The sequence below is a fragment of the Urocitellus parryii genome, chromosome 1 (assembly GCF_045843805.1).
Source record: "Urocitellus parryii isolate mUroPar1 chromosome 1, mUroPar1.hap1, whole genome shotgun sequence".
Classification (NCBI taxonomy): domain Eukaryota; kingdom Metazoa; phylum Chordata; class Mammalia; order Rodentia; family Sciuridae; genus Urocitellus; species Urocitellus parryii.
The window spans coordinates 12,744,326-12,767,493 of NC_135531.1; the positions used below are offsets into that span (position 1 = coordinate 12,744,326).

General features: G+C 39.2%; 1 protein-coding gene across 2 annotated transcripts in view; it reads left to right on the top strand.

Moving 5' to 3' along the window:
• The window catches only part of Trio (trio Rho guanine nucleotide exchange factor), a 334,617-nt gene that overhangs the window by 229,882 nt on the left and 81,567 nt on the right, over positions 1-23,168 (top strand). For both annotated transcript variants that reach the window (XM_026392392.2, XM_077800023.1), the window contains exons 27-33: positions 355-444; positions 2,232-2,324; positions 4,688-4,799; positions 6,357-6,547; positions 8,490-8,591; positions 12,230-12,372; positions 13,144-13,243. In XM_026392392.2, the coding sequence (XP_026248177.2) occupies positions 355-444; positions 2,232-2,324; positions 4,688-4,799; positions 6,357-6,547; positions 8,490-8,591; positions 12,230-12,372; positions 13,144-13,243 (831 nt within the window). The remainder of the gene's footprint in view (positions 1-354; positions 445-2,231; positions 2,325-4,687; positions 4,800-6,356; positions 6,548-8,489; positions 8,592-12,229; positions 12,373-13,143; positions 13,244-23,168) is intronic.

Sequence of the window (23,168 nt, forward strand, 5' to 3'; positions counted from 1 at the left end):
AGAGAACGGTTAGTGTGCCAGGCCTCTGCTTGACCCTGTGGATTCATAGTTGAGTGCCTGTTCTGGAGGAGAGGCAGACACACAGTGATCCTATAGGTCCTTGGCTGTAAGCCTGCAGTGGAGGTTTTCTCAAACCAATGTGGACTGAGAGAGAAAAGGTGCCTGGCCCTAACTTGCCAGAGTTGGGGAAGTTTCTGAAACGTGTATGATCAACAGGATGTAGCTCTTATTTTAATAGTTTATTTTATTTGAAGCTTAAATTTCTTTTATCCACAAAACTTCTTTCCTATATAAAAGGTTATCATACTGTTATTTGTTGAAGTTTGAATGACATACTCTAATTTTATTCTATAGGCAGACAAGTTTCAGATGTATGTCACCTATTGCAAAAATAAGCCTGATTCTACTCAGCTTATATTGGAACATGCAGGGTCCTACTTTGATGTAAGTAAAAGATTACTAAAGAAGCTGTGAAAAATTCTAGATTATATTTAGTATACATAAAATGCAACATTACTCATAATTTCAACTAACTGCTGGTATAATATTTTCCTTTTGATCCTGTTTATGTTAGGATACTCTTATTCTGATTTTAAAAGATCCTACTCAAGTACTTGAAGCCTTTTATATGTCAGAAATTCATACATTATTCTTTATGTGCAACCATGAATTTTTTACATATAATATTATGCATAGAGAGTATGAACTGCTAAAGTAAGGGTTTTTTTTCCTCTCTGTAAAGCAAAAATAATTCTTAAAAGTCTGTTGTTCATGAGCTGGGGCTGTAGCTCAGTGGTAGAGCACTCACCTTGCACGTGTGAGGCACTGGGTTTGATCCTCAGCACCATATAAAAAACAAATAAAGATATTGGAAAAAAAAAAGTCTGTTGTTCAAATATTACCAAAATTTGTTTTTAATCTTGAATTTTTTAATTAAGCTTTTAATCATTTATTTGTTCTATTTTAATCTTAACATGATATGAATTTCCAAAAGTGCTCTGCAGTAAAATTTTAGCATCATAACAACTAGAATCAATTATAAGTTTCATTAATTATGTTCTCATTGAGTAAAGGTATATACAGATCATCTGTTTTTTGAAAAAGATTGCAGAGCTGTTGTTTGTACAAAGGGGATGATGGAGTCTTATGATATACTATACAGAAAGTGCTTGGGTTTTCAGAGCCTAGTCAGACAAGTGCCACGTATGTTTCAATCGACAAGAGGGTACTTTTGGATAGTATGTGTGCTTTGGTACACAAGGCTGTAAGGATATCATACTTATTTTTTGGCATCACACTTGTACATGGGCAAGTGTAATTATCTGCTTTTATATGAAAGTCTGGGAAACGGAGTAAACTAAAGCCTCTGTCTTTGAGCTGAAACCTACCTGTACCTGACCCTGTTTGGGTTGTCATTCCCATGGAGCAGTAAGTACCCATCAGTGCCTCTGTAATAGGAAGCTCCCAGCCTAATGCCACCTTTTTTTTTTTTTTTAAATATTTCACACAACTCCATGCTCTTGCCATTAGATGAAGACCAGCAACCAGAAACGTGCAGACTTAGAAATATTTAAGGCCCAAGCAATAATAGTATGTGGTACATTTAATGTCTGGAATCAAAGCCATTTAAGAGCCTTTGTATCCTAAAATACATCTTTAATTATAAAGGAAATCATACTTGGCCAGCTGACAGGTTTCACAAGTTGCATGCCTTCAGTATTCTGCATTGAGTTGTTTTATTTTTTAAAGAAGCTTTCTGGGATAACTGCCTTCATTCTCTAGGACATCTGTTGACCTTCAGGTACTCTTCTATCAGTAAGAATTACTGAACATCCACCAGGTGCTACTCTACCTCTGAGCTCTGTCATTGGTATTCAGCATAGAGTGCTAAATAAAATGGACAGACTCCTCATTTGGTGAGGAATCTAAACAACTAGCAGCTTTGTGCGTGGAAATGACATAATTACAAAGTAAAGTGGGAATCCTGGTGTTAGATTTGCCATAGACTAATAATGTAGATCTTCACTTTTACCCAATTCTCTGTCCTCCTATCCAAAGTAAAATTTTAGAAGCAAAGAAGTTTTTGATAATATTTGAATATACTTTTAAGAAAATCCTATTTCAATAGGATTAAATACTTGTCAGGTATCTAGAAAACAAGTGTAGTGTTATAACCATGTTTTAATAGTATAATCCTATGATAAGATTTTGTTTTGTTTCTTTAAATACAGGAGATACAGCAGCGGCATGGATTAGCCAATTCCATCTCTTCTTACCTTATTAAACCAGTTCAGCGAATAACAAAATATCAGCTCCTTTTGAAAGTATGTATAAAGAGGGCTGGGGATGTTGCTTAGGGGTAGAGCACTTGCCTCGAAAGCGTAAGGCACTGGGTTCAATCCTCAGCACCACTTAATTAATTAATTAATTAATTAATTGTTATTAAAGAGCATTTTAAAAGTATGCATGAAGAATATTTAGGCTGCAAAATTCATGAATTATGATTTAGTGTTTTGCCATCTTTTCTTTGTATGTTACCCTGAATTTTTAAAAATAACATTTTGCAAGTTGATATATTTTATTCATTGACATCTGATTGCTCATTGTAACAGTCACATAAGAGCGTCTTCTTTGATTGTGCACCTGAACTGTACTGAATAGCCTTTGTTTCTAACATAAAATGAGATGTGAATGAGAAGCTGTTAGTTCTTGACCCTCAGTTCCCAGTTTCAGCATGCTGGCTGTGGGCCAGGCACAGTGCTACTTTGCACATACTAACCTACAACAATGCTGGTTTTCAGGTGTGGAGACTGGCTGGGCAGGACCAGGAAGTTGCCCAGAATCATCACTGATACATATAATTTGTCTTGGCTTTGAACCCAGCTTTTCCACTGAATCCCCCTACTTCATGTAGCTCCCTCTCTGTTACTGTTAGTCATTTATCACACACATCTTGTGGAACATATTTGTGCAAATCACAGGAGTTGGAGTTAAGTTGTCCCCTGCTTTTTGTTGTTGTTGTTGTTATAAATGATTATAACTAAAATCACATTTGGAAAAATTGAATAATAATTAGTTTCAACAATACAAAAGTAAAGAAAAGTTAGAATTCATAATAAGAGTTATAATAAAATGTGTATTGTGTCATCAAGAATAAATTTTCTTAACTTACAACTAATTTTTGGTGACATTTACCATATTCTTTCTTTGTCTGTTAAATCTTATTAAGCATTAGAATGAGACCTATTAACCCCCCCCATAACAATATTTTATGATCCTCCTACATTACAGTGTAATTTTGCTAGATACGAAAGAAATCCAGAAGATGGAATTATGAATGCCTAAAAGCTCTTACCTTTTTTTTTTTTTTTTAGTAAGAAACATTTAGAAACGACAAAAACTAATTGTGTTCTTTTATGCAAATGATACTATTATGGGACTTTTCTAATGGGAAACTTTTTCTGTAGCTGTGTTTGATTTGTTTTTGTGTTTCTGCTAAGCAAACACACTACTGAACTACATCACCAGTTCCTTTTTTGAGTGTACTATAATATTCAAGTTGTGTTAGGTGATTTTATGGCCATCACTGTAGAAATGATGTTGGTATGAACATGAAGAAGTTAGGAGGCTAATTTGTTGATAGTCACATTTTCTCTTTACTTTCTCTTTACTTTCTCTTTACCCCTTGGCATCCTCAAGATTTAAGGATTTTGTTTTTAATCTTTGGTTCCACTAAGCTAGTGCTTCAGTTTGTAAACTTTACTTCATTGTGCCCAGAAGTTCTTCCAGGAACTGTTAAAAGCTTCCTCAATCTCCCAGAAAAGGTTTTCTGCCAAAGCAGTAGTCTTGGTATATTGCATTTGTAAAGTAGCTTTTGCCAAGTTGCTCGGAATCATAGAAAGATACCATCTGGTCATGAGTAAAGGTGTTTTTCAGGTAATTGAGTTACTCTTAACCACCAAGAGTGAGGCCATAATTTACTATAATATCCTATCCCTCTTCTGTGGATTACCAGGAAGTGAAAGACTATTGTTACTGACTGGTTTGTAGTCACTAATACCCCAGTAAGAAATAACTCAACCCACCAGTATGTGATCTAATGTTCTGCTGTCACTCATTCAATGATGATGTTCCTCTGAGTATCCCTGAAATATAGTTACGCACAAAGATCTCTCAGGGAGGTGTAGTTCATTCATTAGAGTTCTCTTAAACATTCTGCAGACAGAGGAAAGACATTTGTCATTAGGTGTTTATGCACATTCCTGTTCTTGCTGCAGCGTTCTGGCTGACTGGTTGGGCATTGTCTCAGTGGCACGGGAGTTCAGAATCATGTCAGGGTGATGTAGTCAGCATAACAGTGGAATCTGGTATGTCTGTCAAGTGTAACCAGTAGCCAATGATGCATTATGTATTTCTACATTTTTGAGATTATTGACAGTATATTAGTTTCATTTTGAATGATGACAATATGTAGTTTACTCTCATGTCCTGATTTGGGCAGGAAAAATCCTACTGTCCATTGAATGAGGCAGTAATTCATTTTAGGTGAAATTATGTGCCAAATTGATCAAGCTCTGTTTTTATCTTGAAAACCATCAGTTCTCATAAATTGCTACATTTCTGCCAAGATCTTGTTCACAGAGCATTATGGTTGCCTTCTTGAATTCATGGTATTGGTCTTGTACAGGAGCTGCTCACGTGCTGTGAGGAAGGAAAGGGAGAAATTAAAGACGGCCTTGAGGTGATGCTTAGTGTGCCAAAGCGAGCCAACGATGCCATGCACCTCAGCATGCTGGAAGGTAATGGGACTCAACACATGTGCATCCTTATGACCTGCCAATACTGGTTGTAAGTGCATTTCCTTGTCCTGAGCCTGGGAAACAGCTGCTCTACACTTTGAACTCCAGCAGCAGTTGGGTCATTTACCTCAGGCTTTCTGCCAGTGCAGGGATGGGTAATGGGTGAATGATTTGAGCCCCGAGATTGTATAACCTTGAAAGAGCTATTATTTCCCCATCTCTATATCCATTGCTACAGCCCTGAATATAGTGGGTACCAGACACCTGCTGATGCATTTGAATTTGGTATGTAATATGGTAAAGAGAAACTAGGTAATTACATTTAAAAATCATTACAGCACCTATAATTTCCATGAATGCTTCTGTTTTATTAAGCTGTTTCTGTGTTGCAGTGCGTGGCTCCAGTTACATGAAATTATTTGTAAGATATAGTCCTACCCCATATGCTTTTGCTAGCCTGTGTCATTTCATTAGTATCATTGAGCAATAAATTAGTTAGGTCATTGGTGCTACTGTATGTAATAAAGTCCCAAAACTCAGAGGCCAAGCAGGGTCATTTTTCTTTCTCTGGCATAAAATGTGGGTCTTGTTGGGCAGCTGTTTGTGATGTCATCAAGGACTTAGGCTGTTTTCCAGCTCATTTTTCTCCATCCTTGATATTGTTCTGCTTGATTAGGTACAGTAAGTTTTCAGGACTACATTAACATTCCATCTAGGAGAAAGTGGGGATGGAGGATGGGTAGGGAACCTAGATAGGCAGAGACTACCAGTTGTACATATTACCCTTCTCACTTCCCCAGAATGGGGACTCCTGGCTGCTCGTAACTGCAGACTGGGAAATGAAGTGCCTATTTGCAGTGGCTCTAGAGGGAATTTCTGCTAGGGAGAAGACGACAGTGGAAATGGATGGTAATGAGCAATTTGTGTCCCAGATACTGCTTGGTTAAGCTCTGGTGGCCACTTCTACAATGAGAAGAACAGTAACAAACATCAGTGTCTAGCCAGGGCAAGGCTGGCTCACATGCAGAGTGTTCCAGGCTCACACAGGATGGTGACTGGGGATGTCTTCAAGAGGGAGGACTAGTTAGTGCCTTGAGGAAAGGCAAGACTAGATCTGGAGCAGAGTATCTGGGAAGGATGTTCAGCCTGAGGAAACACAGACTGAAGCAATGTGAGCAATGGAGAAGCCATTCTGGGTAGAGAAGAAATGTTGTGAATGAGGGGTGAGGAGCAGAGCAAGTTAAACCAGAGTTCAGGTGATGTGAGTGCCAACCCAAGGGGACAGAACTGAAAGAAGAAAGCTATGAGGAATCACTGAGGTTTATTGTTGTAGTTTGGAACAAAGGAAAATATATGCAAAGTGGTATTTACAAAGAAAAGCCCTTTATAGGATAGAGCAGTGGTGCAGAGACTAGAGTCAGAGAGTCAGATGGGAAATTCTAATCTGAGATTTAATTGATGGGTATCTTATAAGTGTTGAAATAGCAATATTACTTTCTTGTACATCATTTTTCCTTTTTCGTTTAAATTGATTTGCCTACATTTTTCTTGTTGTAGGGTTTGATGAAAACATTGAGTCTCAGGGAGAGCTCATCTTGCAAGAGTCCTTCCAAGTGTGGGACCCAAAAACCTTAATTCGAAAGGGTCGAGAGCGGCATCTCTTTCTTTTTGAAATGTCCTTAGTATTTAGTAAAGAAGTAAAAGATTCCAGTGGGAGAAGCAAGTACCTTTACAAAAGCAAATTATTTGTAAGTATAGACATTCAGAATTATAATTGTACAGGTAACATAATTGCAACCTTTTGTGGGTGGAGAAAAATTAAGATTTGTTTCCTTCAACTTAACTTCCCAAACTATTCAAAAATGAATCTGAATTGTGATAATGTTTTCATCTTCAGTGAAATTCTCTGACACCCCTGAGTCCACTAGGGGGCATACTGGAATTTCATACACAGGAAACCTGCTCTTCCTAAGTCCTATAGCATCTAACTTGAGGAAAAAGAAAATATTTTACAAATGAATTTAAACTGTTTTTCTCTTGTATTCATTAACTAACCTCTCATATCATGACAATTATCTTTTTATTCATAAATATGGTTATATATTCAAGCAGCCTTACTGGGTGGTTCAGTATAGATTGTTAATGATGAAGTTCTTTTTAAATATAAATTTATAAAAAGTAAATGTACAAATAAATGTATGACCCTTTATAAAGCAAGGTGTCATCATTAGAAAAAATTTAAAGATAAGTTTGAAAACTCCACAACCCACCTATACAGAGACAGCCCCTTAAGCAGTTGGCAGACTCAGTGATGCATTTCAACTCTTATCTAACCTGTCAGTGTCCTTCTGGGGAGAGAAACTTACCTGGTACCATTTCATTACAATAGCCAACCCAGCCAGCCTCTATGAAAGTACATGTCTACAGAATAGTTTTTTAGCCAAGGAAGTCCTCAGGTCCCCACACATCCAGTTTCCTTAGTGGGCCTTCTCTCAGAGGGCTGACAACATAGAATTGCTGGGCAGAGTCCAGGGCAGGGTTGGGTATGGTTGGATAAGACTAAGGAGAAATCACCACCTTTGCTTGAGTTCCTTTATGGCAGACATATATATATCTGCCATAAAGGAACACACGTGTGTGTGTGTGTGTGTGTGTGTGTGTGTGTGAGAGTGTCTGTGTGTGTGTATAATGTTAGTAGATATTTGGAATTTGGATAGCTTATATATTATACATTTTGATATTTGTGTATTAAACTCCTAAAATAATAAATACCCCCAAGTATAAAAGTCATCTTAATAATAACCTAGAGTTTGCAAGTTCATACTAATGGTTTGCAAACCAGTTTCTTGGCTGACATCCTGCTTGAGATTATCTTTTGGATCAGAGCTTGCCTTACATCATTTTAGGTCACATTCTGACTAGAAACAAAAAAATGCAGTGTTGCTGGCTAGTAATTTCACTAGCTTACATTAATTTGCCCCTAGAGACCTAGCTAGTCTGCTTTGGAAGCTTGCACATCTTCACTTAATTTATCTTTTAAAAGTTTTAAGATTCCCTTAGAGGCCACCTTTGTAGTTCCATTATGAATCACTTCCTTTGCTGGGAGAATGCATTAGGGATGAGCTTGATTGTGGGAGAGGGACTAAAGATAATGACCTTCATCTGCATGTTCCATGTTCAGCATATATCACAGAGAATGATTTTGTTTCTTTGCTGTTTAAATTACTGGTAGAATACTAAAAAGTGAATTCCATGTATAAATAAATTGGAAAATAATTGTTCAAACATCATTGCCTTCTGTGAAGATATGTTACTAATAGTGAAAATTCATGGTGGCAGCCCTTTTAGGATTATGAAAAATGCATTTGTTGTTTATAAGATTGAATATGGTCATCTCTTGATTTTCTGGACAGAAAAATTTTCACATCTTTTGGCTTCCTTCCTCTGGATATTCTGCTTAATGACCTGCATTGGTATCTCTAGTGGAAATATTCAGAGAAGGTGAAAAAAGAAACCAATCACCTGTGGCCTAAAACAAAATTTCCTCATTTTAACTAAAAGGAGGTCTAAAGCAGAGAAATTAGGTGTTGTAATCTAGCATGTCCACAAGTGACCAAACTGTTTTGTCCCTGTTCTACATTCTACCAGAATTTTACTGTCCTCTAATTATATCATTTTTTTTTAATGCAGACCTCAGAGTTGGGCGTCACAGAACATGTTGAAGGGGATCCTTGCAAATTTGCACTGTGGGTAGGGAGGACGCCAACTTCAGATAACAAAATTGTCCTTAAGGTATGTTTATCTAAAGCTGGGGCATGCTGTGTGAGGAGTTTCTTGTGGCTTTGTGTGGCTGTGTGCTATTCTTGTTAAAGCAGATAGGTTTCCATATCATTGTATCTGTTGGGATTGGTGACTACCATAAAAAGAATAGTAGAATAAATGCAATTTGGAATTCTGATGATGAAATAACTTGAGCTAAATTTTGCTAACCTCGTGAAAGAATAAATGGAGGAAAATCTTTTCAAAACCTATTAATTTAGTCTTATAAAGAAATAATTGTTTCTGCTGGGCATGGTGCCACACACCTGTAACCCCAACAACTCAGGAAGGTGAAACAGGAAGATTGAAAGTTCAAGGCCAGCCCCAGCAACTTAGGCCTTAAACAACTTGGTGAGACCCTGGCTTAAAATAAAAAATAAAGAGGGTTGTGGATGTAGCTGAGTGGTAGATGATCCCTGGATTAGATCCAAGTATCCCCAGGACCACCCCCGCCAAAAAAAAAAATTAATAGTATTATTAATTAATTATTTAATTCTTTAAGAGATGCGAGAATTTGACGTGTGGGAGGAATGAGATACACACCAGTAACTCTCATTGCATACTCTGGAGTTTCCAGAGGGAAAAAAGTCTGTGAGACCCTTTGACAGGAAGTTGAAACCAAATGGGCCAAGAGTCTTCACAGGATCCTCTTTAGCTTTCTAGTTTGGGGGCAGAATGAAAAGCAGATTAGTTATAAGTAATGGGATTTTATACTATTTAAAATTCAAATCTACAAAGGGTACTTTTGGATATATAGCTTTGGGGAGAGGAGAATATCTTTGCATATTTGATTTGAACTCTCCTTTAGTTTTACTAACCTAGGAACAGCAGAGAATCTCTTACGTACGCCGCCGCCACAACCACCACCACCACCACCACCACCACCACCACCACCACCACCACCCCACCACCCTTCTGTATTTGAGGAAATACAGATAGAATGGTCTTTCTTAACTGTCTGGAAAAACCATAAGTGACTTCAGAATATTTTGAGGAAGACATAGCTAATGATTTGTAGAATATTGGAGATGAGCCAAAGTGTAATGGGAACTGGTGCATGAACTTGCATGTGAGTTATTGTGTCTCTTGCATACCTTTTAAATCTCTCTGGTATTTCCAGCAACCCTGAGTTGTTCATCTGTCCATTGCTCTTTTTTGAGTCTGCCCTTTAATAACTACTGACTGTGGAAGCCATTATGTTGCTCAGGTCTTTATTTAGATGTTAATAATGGATTATTTTTCAGTGAATATATGATTACCAGCCCAGTGTGTTCTTCTATAGAGTACACTTTACACTGATAGCTAAATTTTAGATAACTGAATTTTTCTAAGGTGTAAAATTGTTAAAGTATACTCAAGATATTAAAATTTTTGATTTGCATGAACTAGGTACATGAGCTGAAGTGGCAAGTGCCCAAAGTGTGTTTTTAAGAAATGGTGCTAGATATGGACTATTTTCACTTAGAACTTATTTTAAATGCTCATGATACAATTGAAGAATAAGACTTACTGCAGTCTCTACTATATGAAAAGTTTCCAGGGAATTTTGAGTATTTAACTTTTTCCAGCTTTCAAGGAGGGACTGAAGAAAGTAACGTGTTCTTTAATTTCAGAGATTGCTTTGTGGTGTTGGCAGTGGTGGTGGAGGATGTGGTATGATGGTGGTGTAGATAGAAGTGTTGGTGTAGATTTTGATACTGATATGTAGATTGTAGAAATGTTGGTTTAAACAATGGTATTGGTGGTGATGAAGGTGTCAGTGATGATGCTAGTTGGTAGTGCTAGTAGCAACATTTAGCGATTGTTGACAGTGTAAATGGCAGTAAAGGTATAGACAGTGGTATACCTGGTGCTGTATATGGTGGTAGGACAGCTGTGGGTGGTAATGGTGAAGGTGTAGATTCTGATGTAGTGACGCTAACATAGATGATGGTGTGGTGCTGGTGTACCGTGTGGTGCTGGTGTACAGTGTGGTGCTAATGTAGATGGTGGAGCTGGTGAGAGTGTAAATGTGGTATAGATAGAGGTGTGATGGTGCTGGAAGTAGTGATGGGGAGGATAATGGTGGTAATGACTGCAATGGTGATGGCCTAGTAGTTGTAAAACAAAACTTTGGTCTTTTTTCAGTTGTTTAGTCTGCTAAGGAGAATTTTATTTCTAAATCATCAACTTAAAAACAGTTTGAAATTACTCTGAGTATGAAACAAATTATTCTCTTCTCAGCCAAGTGCTGCCTTTTACTTGGTATTTTAGTTGAGTTACTTTAACTGTTTCTGAAAGAGTGGCACCATGTATTTATTGCTGTAATTTTTTTTTAATCTTTTTTGGAACTGGGGGTCAAACCTAGGGCTTTGCTAATGCAAGGCAGATGCTTTGCCACTGAGCTACATCCCAGCCCAATTCCTATAAATATAATGATTGATTTGCATAAGAATTTTTTTCATACTAAACCATATTAATATTTTTTTCAGTTGTTTCCAAACTCTGCCAAATGCTCTTTTTCATATACTTCTCTTTGTTTAATCTCCAAATGTTAGTATCAGGCATTTAAATTCCTGATCTGTACTTTTCAAAGTTGTTTTCTTCATTTATTTCCCAGTTTCTACTCTCAGTGACTTTAAAAACATATCCTCCACTTTACACATTTTATATTACAAAGAGGGTTATTAATTTTAATTTCTTTCTCAACATAGCTTTGGTTTTCTGTTTTCAAAAACAAGGTTCTCAGGGAGAAATGTTGGGTGCCTCTCCCTTCATGATCTCATCTATGATCCCACTGACAATCATTTAATCATTTACAAGGAATTATACTTAAATCCTAGGAGGTGGGTGTTTGCCACAAGAAAATTAGAAAACTGTTACTAAGGTTTAGAACATGTAGAAAAGAAAAGAAAATAAACAAACAAAAACCTCTTTTAAGGCAGAGTAAATAAAGAAAAAGTGGAAAAAATGATGCCACATGCATTTGTTCAGCAGATGCTTACTGAGCATGTACCCGTGCCATTTCCAGAGAACATTTCCCCAGAGTTGTAGTGGGATTGAAGTTATTTGCAGTTGGTGACTGTGGCCTGAAGCACATTTCTGAATGTATCCTTGTTTGAATTCCTCACTGATAAGGAGGATGATAGAGGCTCTCTGTGGAGTCCCTGTGGGAGTCAGTGGGATACTCCACCTGAGGCACCTGCCTGGCACCTGCCAGCAGCAGCATCCCAGGATCCCAGCAGATGAAGCATCGGGATTGTGGGGTTTGGTCATTTCCCTGCTAACTGTTTGCTGGCCCCTAACCAACACATAATGTCTCTTAAATGGCCTCAGTGATTATTTTGGTTTGGGGTGGTTGTTTTTTCATATTTCTCCATGGCTGCCTGAAAGGTACGGGGACTGGAGGATGATAGATTATTAGAATAGTGAGAGATCTTGAATAATATATGTGCTATGAAATAGACACAGTTTAAGTCATTTATTTGGTGGCAAATTAAACATAGGATGTGATTATTTTCTGCTGAGAAGTTCTTTTGAAAAATGGGAAACTCAAGGGAAGTCATGGTGTGGTTGGTGCAGGTTGTGACAAGAGCCTGCTTGATTCTGAGCAATTCTGACACCTTACTCAGGCTTCCAGTATCGAGAACAAGCAGGACTGGATAAAGCACATCCGCGAAGTAATACAGGAAAGGACCATCCACCTGAAAGGAGCCCTGAAGGAGCCCATTCACATCCCCAAAACAGCGCCAGCCACGAGACAGAAGGGAAGGAGGTGAGTGCCCAGGGCATTTGATAGGGAGAGAACAAGGCAGCATTAACTTTCCATTTTTCAAAACTAATTTTTCTTTTGGACACATTGGCACCCACTTATAAATCCCAGGGGCTCAGGAGGCTGAGTCAGGAGGATCACAAGTTCAAAGCCTGCCTCATCAACTTAACCAGGTCCTAAGCAACTTAGTGAGACTCTGTCTCAAAATAAAATATAAAAAGGTTGGGGATGTGTCTCAGAGGTTAGGGGGCCCTGGGTTTATTCCACAATATCTCCCCCAAAATCATTTTTCTCAAACATTTTAAGGTGTGTGTTTTAAAATACCATTCTCATATAACATTCTTAGTGCTGAAACTGCTCCATTACTCTAAAGTAAATAAAAGGCTGTGTGCAAACACCCTAACTCCCTTTCCCACCCAGAGCCCTGCTGAGTACACACATATAAATCATGATGTGACCTCTGACAAGTTACAAACATCTGAACATTTTTGCTTTCTCAGTCCTGAAATGGATATAATCCTAACAGACTTTTTTTTTTTTAGTATGTTGAGCATTCAATGGAATGATACATGTTAGACATGTAGCATAGCAGTAGCAAAAGGCTTGTGCCCAAGACAGTGAGTTATCATTATTAATATAACACTGGTCCCAGATCATTCTCATATATACATGGACTTACAGGCACTTCTTTCAGCAAATCTGTTATTTCTCCAGTGACTGTCAGATTATCTTCACCAGTCCAGTCAGGAATTGAAAGTTTCTTTGTACCAACAGGGATGGAGAGGACCTGGACAGCCAAGGGGATGGCAGCAGCCAGCCTGATACAATTTCCATCGCCTCTCGGACGTCTCAGAACACATTGGATAGCGATAAGGTGAGCTGACTCCAGCATTTCTATAAGGAGGCCAGAATAGATAGTGTCTGTCAAAGCTGCTGCTGCCTGTCTGTATATGACAGTTTGTCATCAACATTTTCAAACACTTTCTGTGTACCAAGAGTGGTACCAGGTAACCAGAGCAAGGGACAGAGACTGAGGGCTTAGGGTGAAAAGGCTTAGTCCTGAGGATTCAGAATTGCTCAGCTCTTCCCATCCAGACTTGCTTAGTTAATCACATTTGTGTCAAGATATTCGAAGTAAATAAAAGGCTGTGTGCAAACACAGTATTATATTTCTAGAATGCTAGACATGTGTTTGAGCTTTTTTATTTTATTTTAAGCAAAAGAACCTATTGAAATAAAGTCTAACCCAAAACATCAGTATTTAAAAGTGGAGCTGCTCTTGCTGAAGCAGAGGTGGTGGCATCTTCTGTGGTGCCCCTGAGGTGCCCCCTCAGAGCTTGGGTGCACAGAACACAGAAAATATGCCCTAGAGTTTACAGCAGTAATAATCACTGGAAGGACAAATATGATTTTTATCAAAAAACATATATGTAGATATGCCTTCTTCAGAAGTAGTCCAGAGCATCCCATGATTTTGTCTTGACAGAATCCAAAAAAACTGCAAAATAAATTGACAGTACAATTTGGAATCCTAGGTTTATAAGACAGACAAAATATCAGAGGAGACCTGTGTCAGAGCTGGTGGGGACATTTATTTTGATGAAGTCTTCTGTTATATTTCTAGAATGCTAGACCAAATTGTTATTTTTTTAATTTGACAGTAAAAATGGGTTTATTTAAATCATCAGTTCAGAATTCCTGAGTTTCTCACTCTCCAGTACAACTATACTTTGTTAAGTAAGACAAAGTCATGATCAATGAGCTGTAGGTGTCTGACCTTCTCCAGGGTTCCCAAGCCCACTCATTTATAGCAAGAGGCACTGTCTTGGCCTCAGAGCCTTGGGAAATGACAACTGGAGAGACCAGTCCAGCATTTGGGGGATTACTTCAGGTGGCATGTCTCCAAGTCCCAGATCTTGGTCATTTCTCTCAATTTTGCAGAATTTATGTTCTTGGACATTGTAGTTTCCAGGACAGTACTGGAGAATAAAAAGAATATCTCATTTTATTTTGATCAGAGCCTATTAGTTACATTCAGCAGATAATTATTTCTTCCCAATAGTAATAATAAGAAATCAGATAAATGACATGTTTAGGCATTTGGTGCCCAATAGTATTTCTTGCGAAGGTCCCATCCCATGACCATTTAGTTTAGAAAAATATAGTTAGAACTTGGAAATATTTTGTTAGAGTAATACTGATTACTTTGGTGTTTTGTGAGTTTTGTTTTGTCTGTTTTTAAGTAATCAAGTGATTGAGTTACCTAGTCAGTTTTCATGAGACCACCACCTGGAAGAAAGTCAGATAGTAGTTACTGAATGTAAGGGGAATGGCCACTTCGACTCAGGGTATTTCACAGACTGTTTTTCAGAATCACCATCCATCCCCAAGTTCACATTCTTATAAATTATACTCTCATGGATCTATTTTAGGATTTGCCCCAGAATAAAGTTTAAAAGTTTGTAATCAAGCAATCATAATAATGAAATTTCCAAAGAGATTCATGTAAAAAATTGTACTTAGAAAGTTAGGTAAGACTTCTGGAGTTTGACCAAGGAAATAAGGTGACATTTCTTTGGGTAGTTCGTGGATAAGTGGCTGTGGGAGTCAAGAAATGCTCCCTCCATCCCAAAGGTACTCTTGAGTCTCCAGCTTATCAGTGGTCCAGAGCCACACCTTGCTCCTTCCAGGTGGAGGACTCACTTGCTAGTACCCACCTCCCTTCCACTCCAGGGCTGCCCTACTCACCTGAGGTGTGTGGCAGCTTGGGATTCGAAGGAAGCTTCCACAGAAACAGGCACTCTTCTGGAATTAGGAATGGTAAAGCTAATACTACTTCAAGTCTGTTATAACATGGTGGGGCTTGTGTGAACTTGGAAGAGGAAGACTAAATCACTAACAGAAAGGGTTTGTAGAAATGAACCATTTTACCCTGGGAGTCCACCTGGGATATTAAAGTTTAAAAGAACCACATTTAAATGTTTTATCTGTGAAGATAGTTCGACAGTATGCATTTTGCTTCCTTGAATGTGTTTTCTCTGAAGTTCATTCCTGAGCTCTGAAATCTCTGAAGGGCCACCCTGCCGAGCTTCTTCCCAGGGATCCATGCTTGCTCAGCAGCACTCGCCCTCACATTCCCCAGTTCTCCAAGTGACTATATTCCATGTTCTTTCCATAAACATGGCTTACACTTCCTTCATGCTCCTCAATGAGACCACAGGTCCTTCCCAGGCCCTGAAGTATGATAAAGGGATGAAATGTCTTCCCACAGCAATAGAACTGGGAGGCTGGGTTCAGTTCCTGGGCCCTGTGTTTGAATTAGCATAAGCACCTTTGAGACTTGGAGTTGGGGACTTTATGAAAAGGAAGGAGTGTGTTTGCTCCCTCCCCCGTGTACCTGCCTTCACAGGTGCTCTCCTCAAAAAAGGCTTTCTTTTAGTCATTGCCCTTTTCATGTTTCTCTGCTGGAACATTTTAGGGTCGGTTGATGATTCAAGGGGATATTGCTTTGAAAATCAGGGAACTACATTCTGTCTTGAGTCACTTGTAAAATACTCATTTTCTTAACCAGCAGCCCTCTTATCTCCAGTGGCAGAAACTGTTCCTGTGTCTCAAGGTTCTCTCCACCCTTCACTTTTCAATTTAAGCAGCCCCTGATGACTCGGGCAGATGGGTCTGGCAAAGGAAGTTACTTAATGACATTCTTTTGCCTGTTTTGCCTAATTTATGATGTCTGTTATGAGTTAGTCCTTATCATGAAATTTGGTTTCATTTCAGAAACTGGATGGGGGATGTTTTTGGCTCAGCTTCTTGGAGAATTCTGAAGGAATACGTTATCTATCGGGGCTGTTAGTAATTCTCAGTTGAGGCACAAAAGGTTTAGGACCCAGAGACACGCCCTTTCCAGGGAGCAGTGTCAGCAAAGCTTCCAGGGCTGGACAGGACACAAGCCACATGCTCTATAAGCATGTGTCCTCCTTTGAGAATATCAGTTTTTAAAATATACAATCTCTTTGTTCCAGAAGTAAGTTTAGTACCGATTCTTGCTGACATTCATGGAACTTAGACTGATAAAGTGATCTTATGAAAATGTAATTCAGGTTCCAAAAAATCAAATGCGTTCCAGATTTTTATCTCACCCGTGCTGAGCGCATGTCCCTGAGGTAGGGAGGAGAGTTCTGAGCCAACCCTGGGGCATTGAGGAGCCAGGCCCAGATGTGGCTTGCAGAGCCAGAAACAGAATGTGGATTCAATCAGCTGTCATTTCCTACATCTTATTATTTCATGCTAGAGCTGAATTCAGAACTCAATATTTTTGTAGTTATATTTAAAAAGCAGTTTTTAAACCCTCTCCCCAATTTTTTATTAGTCTGTAATTTGTATTAGTTAACTAAAATTTATATTATGAGGAAAACAGAAAATATGGGAACCAAACAAAATCACCAAAGCAAGATGAAGCCCCATGGAAAAGCCAGCCCAAGCAGCAGGCCACTCATGAGCTGTCTTTGGGATATAAGGTAATGCAGTTCTTACTTCTAATAAGGAAAAATTAATTTGAGACTAATATTTGCATGAATTCCACCTAAGCTTATAACGTGATTATATGAATCCACATATTTGAAAAAGAAAGTGTTTGCAGTTATTCTTAATGAAGCTGTAGTACCGTGTTGGGGACATACAGTCAACCTTTTCTACCAAGTGTCATTCTATACCTCAGAAATTTAGTTAACCTTATATAAATCACAGTCAGGGTAGTGTGTACTTAATGATAGTACATTTTAAATATGGATTAACTCACATCCTGAGAAAGGAAATAGATCTGTCAAAAAATGCTTGCATCTGGCCTGCTGAGCATGTCCTGTGTTCTTACATCCTGCCTCCGTCCACCCTTCCTGGCTCAGAAAGGCACAGAATGCCCTCTGGTGGGAGAGAATGTGCTCTGGGCCTGGCCCTGCTCTCTTACTCAGAGAAAAGGTGCGTGATCTCTTGGTCTATCCAAAGCTTTGAGTTTCCATGACCTCATATAAGTTTGCCCCTGTCTTAAGGATGAAATTGAGTTGTTAAATTCAGTAGCCTTTCTACAAAACAGGGTGTGGTTTTCATCTCTCCAACACAGCACTCTAGATCTCATGTGCTCATTCTCTGCTCAGACTATACACAGCAGTAACACAGAGAATGTGACATGCCAAGAGCAGATGGTTAAGAACAAAGAAACACTCACCAGCAAGCCTTTAGCCTTGGTAGCTTCCTCGCCACCCAATTTCTCTGTGCTTCAGTTTCCCCATCTATAAATGGGGAAAATAATACTACTGCCCTCATGGTTGTGAGCATTGGAATGTGAACATTTCCAGTGGGCATTAGAACAGTACCTAGCTAATATCCCTGCAGGGCTTCATACATGCTATCTGTGTCTTTATGATAAAAATGTCATCGTGATCCATCACTGTTGGGTCATTGACTTTGCTGCTGTTGTTGCAGATTACCGTCTGCATTGGCCTCACTTTCCTCTATGTGGACACTCATGATCACAGTAGTTTTAGAAGTTACTTGTGCTCATTAGGAGCTGGAAATTGCTGAGCTCTTGTGCCTGGGCTGTGCTCTTTGGTGGTTTATTAGTAGCACACCAACTGTGTACTGGATGGGCACAGATACTGCAGAGGAGACTCTTTCTTAACACATTTGCCTAGCATTGTGGCCCACGCATGTGCAGTAATCTCAGAAAGTTCACAGAGTAGGCTCATGCATTTAAATACTTAGTGATGATCACCATGTAAGCCTTCCTTATGGTAGGTGCAGTGATAGGGTCTTTCTTTTACTAATCTTTGTTCTCTATTTTTCTAAATGACTGTGCCTTTTCTTAATATTTCTTAGATGACTTTAAATACTAGGGTAAAACCACAAAATTAATGTAGTCTTTGATTACTTTCCAACCACCCCCCCACCCCACCCCCACCCCCGCTTAAGTAGGAAGCCTCAGTTCTGAGAAAGGGCTTTTTCTGTTAAGTAAAGTTTGATTAGAAATACTAAAAATGTTTTTAAATGTAAAATGTAAAAGTGTTTCATGATCAAACATCCTATTAAAGTTGATGATAAACTCTTGATTCAGACTTGAGGCTCTTCCCTCCTGGTGAGGGCCACAGTTAGCTCGATGATATTAGCTGGTTAATGTCAGTTCTTCAAATTGGTGGTCCCTCCTTAAAGATAAAAGGAAATACAACAAACAGATTTCTTTGGGTAAATTGTCCAAAGAGAAGTTTCTTATTTTCCAGAGCCTAGGGGTGCTGTTGGTTTTCAGTTGCCCACTTCTTCCCAGCTCCTCTTTTTCTGCTTCATAGGCAGCAGAACTTTTAATTAGAGTGTTCCCAAATCCTCTGTGGGAGGTGTCAGCCGCTCTTGGTGTTATTATACCCGTGAGGTGGATGCCACAGTGGTCATCCTCTGCCTGGGCAAGCCCCTCAACCTGTGGCCTGTGGGTTCTCCCTTGCTCTGATTGCCTTTGGATGATAAAGTTGGCCTTTTTGGCTGCTTCTTTTAAATTCAGCCTTTTTACATCTAATATTTCATTCTAACTCATGTTTGTAACCCACTCAAGGAACCCTTCCAAGACTTCTTTCACATAAGAAAATCAGTGTGGAGGCTGGGGGTGTATCTCAGTGGTTGTGCACTTTCCTGGCATATACCATTGCTACACTGGAAAAAAAAAAAAAAGAATGAAAAGCAGTGGTGGTCATGTAAGTGAAGAGCAGAGGGAGTGACATCCCTAAATACTGCACCCACTAATTCTTTTATGGATAAAATGTTGAGTATATTAAACTGCAGGTTTCAAAAAAGATTTTATATCTAGATTATATAGATTTCTTTCTTCTTTTTTTTTTTTTTTTGGCTTTTTTTTTCATTGTGGTAAAAAGAGCCATAGTATAAAATTTGTCATCTTCACCATTTTTAAGTTCTTGCAGATTTCTTCGTGTATTGCCGGTGTATAAAGGTTATCACGTCATCTTTCAGACTCTTAAACAGCAGAATTGACTGAACGAGTCTCCTTGGATTTGGCCTTCTGTAAACTAGCCTGGGCGTTGGTGTGAGCACAGGAGCCCTGCTGTCAGAATGGCAGCTGATGGGATCCTGGGGCAAGATAGCATTTATCAGGGGGATTGTTCAGGTTGCCTGGGGTTGCCTATTCTGTAACCATTGCCAGTAATGGAGCTATACTCTTTAATCCCCCTTAACCAAACAATTGCTTTTTGTGTGTGTGAAACCTTTACAAAACTGCAAGACTCTTTTGTGAAGTTTCTGAGTGACTAAACATAGCGGGGCTTTAGGGTCTGACTGTTCTCAAAAGTTGATACACTTTGTTCTTTTGGGGAGAATGGCTTTCATTAGACCACATTCCGCGCTTCCTTTTGAATTGCTTTCAGAAAACTGGCCAGTTATCCTCCTGCAGTTTGTCTTTACCACATTAGGACTTTGGTTCTTGAAACACAATCATTTGCAGGAGGGCTGTGTTGCCCACCATCCCATTCTTAAAGAGCCTCCTCCTTGGGAAGGAGAACTCATCTTGCCTCAGTGATTCAAACCAGGTGTTTGCTGTTGTCTATTGAGAAATCTATGTTCTTGTAACCTAAAACTGCCTCCTTATGTGGGGGTGCTATGAGGTGTGGAGAAGGCCATGACCATGGGGGAAATCCCCAGCCATGCGCTATGTTGGCATACATTATTAACAGACGCAGGCAAGGCCACCATATGACATGGGTTCTTGGGACAGTATAGAAAATATAACTCTTTGTGTAGTGATTATTGAGGGTTTGTAAGCCTGCAATCAGAGATGAATATTTCATTCTTTCATATGAAACACATAAACTTCATTTGTAGTCATTCTGGATTCAGGCAAAGGAGCCCTGGTTTGATTTTGCAAGTTACACATGTATTTGGGTTGATGGCACTCCCCTATCACCCCTCTCGGAGGGAAGTGGTGTGGTCTTTGGAAGAGGCACATCATTGGTGGTGTCTGTGGCCTATGGTTAAATTTCAGGATCGTTATTGTCATGCTCATTGGTAACCACATTAATATTTTAAAGGTGAAAATCTTAAATGTTTTTTAAAGTTCATCTTGTGATGTGAGCTTCACAAGTGTTAATGTGAGCTATGGAATAAATGCATTTCTGAACCAAATGCTTATAGTCAGGAGCCCATGATCAAAGTCTATAACAATACAAAAGGGAAAAAGATACTATGAAAGCTTTCATATGTTTGAAAAAGAAAAGTGAAATTTCAAATAGTTCAATGAAATGGTATTTCTGTCAGCATTGTAATGAAATTCAGTCACTGGGGGTAGAAATGTCCCTGGGAGCAAGGATGACATACTTAGTGATGTACAATATATTTTCTAAACTTCTTCTACTTACAAATGTGACTCTTGAAAATCAGTACTGTTGCCAGGCATGGTAGTATATGCCCATAATCCTAGTATCTGAAGTCTGAGGCATGAGGATCACAAGTTTGAGGCCAACCTCAGCAACTTATCAAGGCCCTAAGCAACTTAGTGAGACCCTGTCTCCAAATAAAAACTAAAAAGGGCCAGGGATGTGTCTTAGTGGTTAAGCACCCCTGGTTCAATTTCCAGTACCAAAAACATATGTAAGCAAAAAAGAAGATGTTCTTAATTTTTAATTAACAAACCTGTTCTTAAAGAGATGCTTTTTGTAGCAAGAGGTTTAAAATATTTAAATGTGAACATTAAGAAAAGAATACATAGAACAGCTCTTTCCTGTTCTATATATTAAATTTAAAACTTCCCTTAATTAAATCATTCTTATCTGTTATTACTGATAAAGCCAGTTGACTGAGAGAGATGAAGATATTTTTAAGTGATAATTTTGGTACTCTGAAATATTCTGGTACTGGATTTTCTTAACAAATTCTGGAAAACCTTTAAAATTTTTTAACTTATTGTGTGATTCATTGTCAGAACAGGCTCAATTTTTATTTCTTATACTGTGTCAAGTACACAGATGTTTTTAATCATTTTGGTAACTCTATAAGGGACTAAAAAAAATTCGTGTCAGAAATAAAGTCTAACTTGATTCTCCTTCCTGGACAGCCCCCCTCTCCCTTTCCCACCCTTCCCCCACTCACAAAACCCATCCTCGGCTTTGAGTGGTCTGAAAAGTTAATAAGACTCTGGAGAAGGAACAAGCAAAGGGCTGGATGAGGTAGTGTCCTTCCCGGGGGCAGCAGTGGGGCTGCTGGAGGAATGTCAGGGAAGCCAGGAGGGCTTCTGCCAGCACCAGTTCAGTAAAGGAGCAGTCGGCCAGTGGTCATAGGGGAGCCCCTGGCAGGGCCACCATGTCCTAGGAAGGAAGGTCCTGGGCCTGTGGCAAGGTGGACTGTGTGGAGGCTGGTTCATCACTGGTACTAGGTACTCATTCCCTCTGGGATGGGAAGCATCACTGCTCCTTTTTATAAGGATTAACTATTTCTAGAATATGAGGCTCTAAGAAAATTTTTTTCCAGACTGGGCCTCTACCCTTGACTTTTTAACATTAGCATCTTTGACTGATCAGAAACTTGTGAAAATTAGCGTAGTTTTCCCAGAGATATTTGTAAAATTTAAAAGGAAATTAAACATTTGTGAACATTTTCTGTGTGGCCTAGCAAAGATAACTCATTTTTGTCTATAATGGTTCTTCATCATGGGAGAGTTTTGTTTTGTTTTGCTCTTTGTGGTTGTCTAAAGGATATATTTTTCTTATTGTAAATCTCTAAACCTTCTCTTAAGAAATAGTCTGTTAGAACAGAAGGGTAGTCAACAGCATAGAGCACGACAGGGCAGCCAATGGTCCTCAGCATGGACAGGTGGCCCAGGACACAGTTCAGGAACATGAGCCATTGAAGAATTCACAAATTCCCTATTCTCCGGTGTACACTTTGTCCAGAGGACTCTCAGGATGGTAACACGGATGATTCCCAGCCTGAGGCTGAGCCGCTCCTTTCACTCACTCCTCAGAGACACGTCCTGTTCCTTGCCACAGCCTTTGTGATCTGTCTGCTAATGTCCTTTGGGTGACCAAAGGTCTAGGCATTCTTAAGCTGAAACATGGCACTGTTGGCTCATGAAGTCACAGAGGAAAAGCAGTATCATGTCTGTTTTCCAGAGGCACTACCTTCACCATCAGAGCAAAATTTAATAAGCATTTGGTTATGGTGTGCAAACACACACAGAGTAACAGGCAAACTTTAGGAGTTGCTAGCTATTCAATAGTGGGTCTGTGCAAGCCTTGTGTCTGCCATCACTGGTCCTGGGTACTCAGTGGTGACCAAGACTAGCTCTGTCTCAGCCCTTATAGACAGGTATGGGAGGTTCATGGGAGAGTGACCCATTGCTGCTTTCTGGTGATGAGGGCACACACAGACATGGCTTGTTTTAGAATTGAAGTATAAGCTGTTGCAGAACCAAGTGCTAAGGGTGGCATATATGGGAGAAACTTCCGAGGGTGCTTTGGTGGGAGGCTTTGATAGACAAAGTAGGGTCATGGGGCTCTGAGCAATGTAGACCAAGTATATGCAGGAGCCATCTTAGAAGTAACAGATGGGCACTTCTGGTTGTGGAGCACATGAGCCTGGCCATGTGGCTTAGGACGTGCTTGTGGGCACTTGAATCCTGTGTCAAGGAGTTTGTGTCTAAGGTTTTTGAATATGAGGATCCACATTTTGAAAAGGTCATTGACAGCATTGTTCAGATGGCCACTCAGGAGGTCACTGCAAAAACTCAAATGCAGTGATTGGTGTGGGTATTCAGAGAA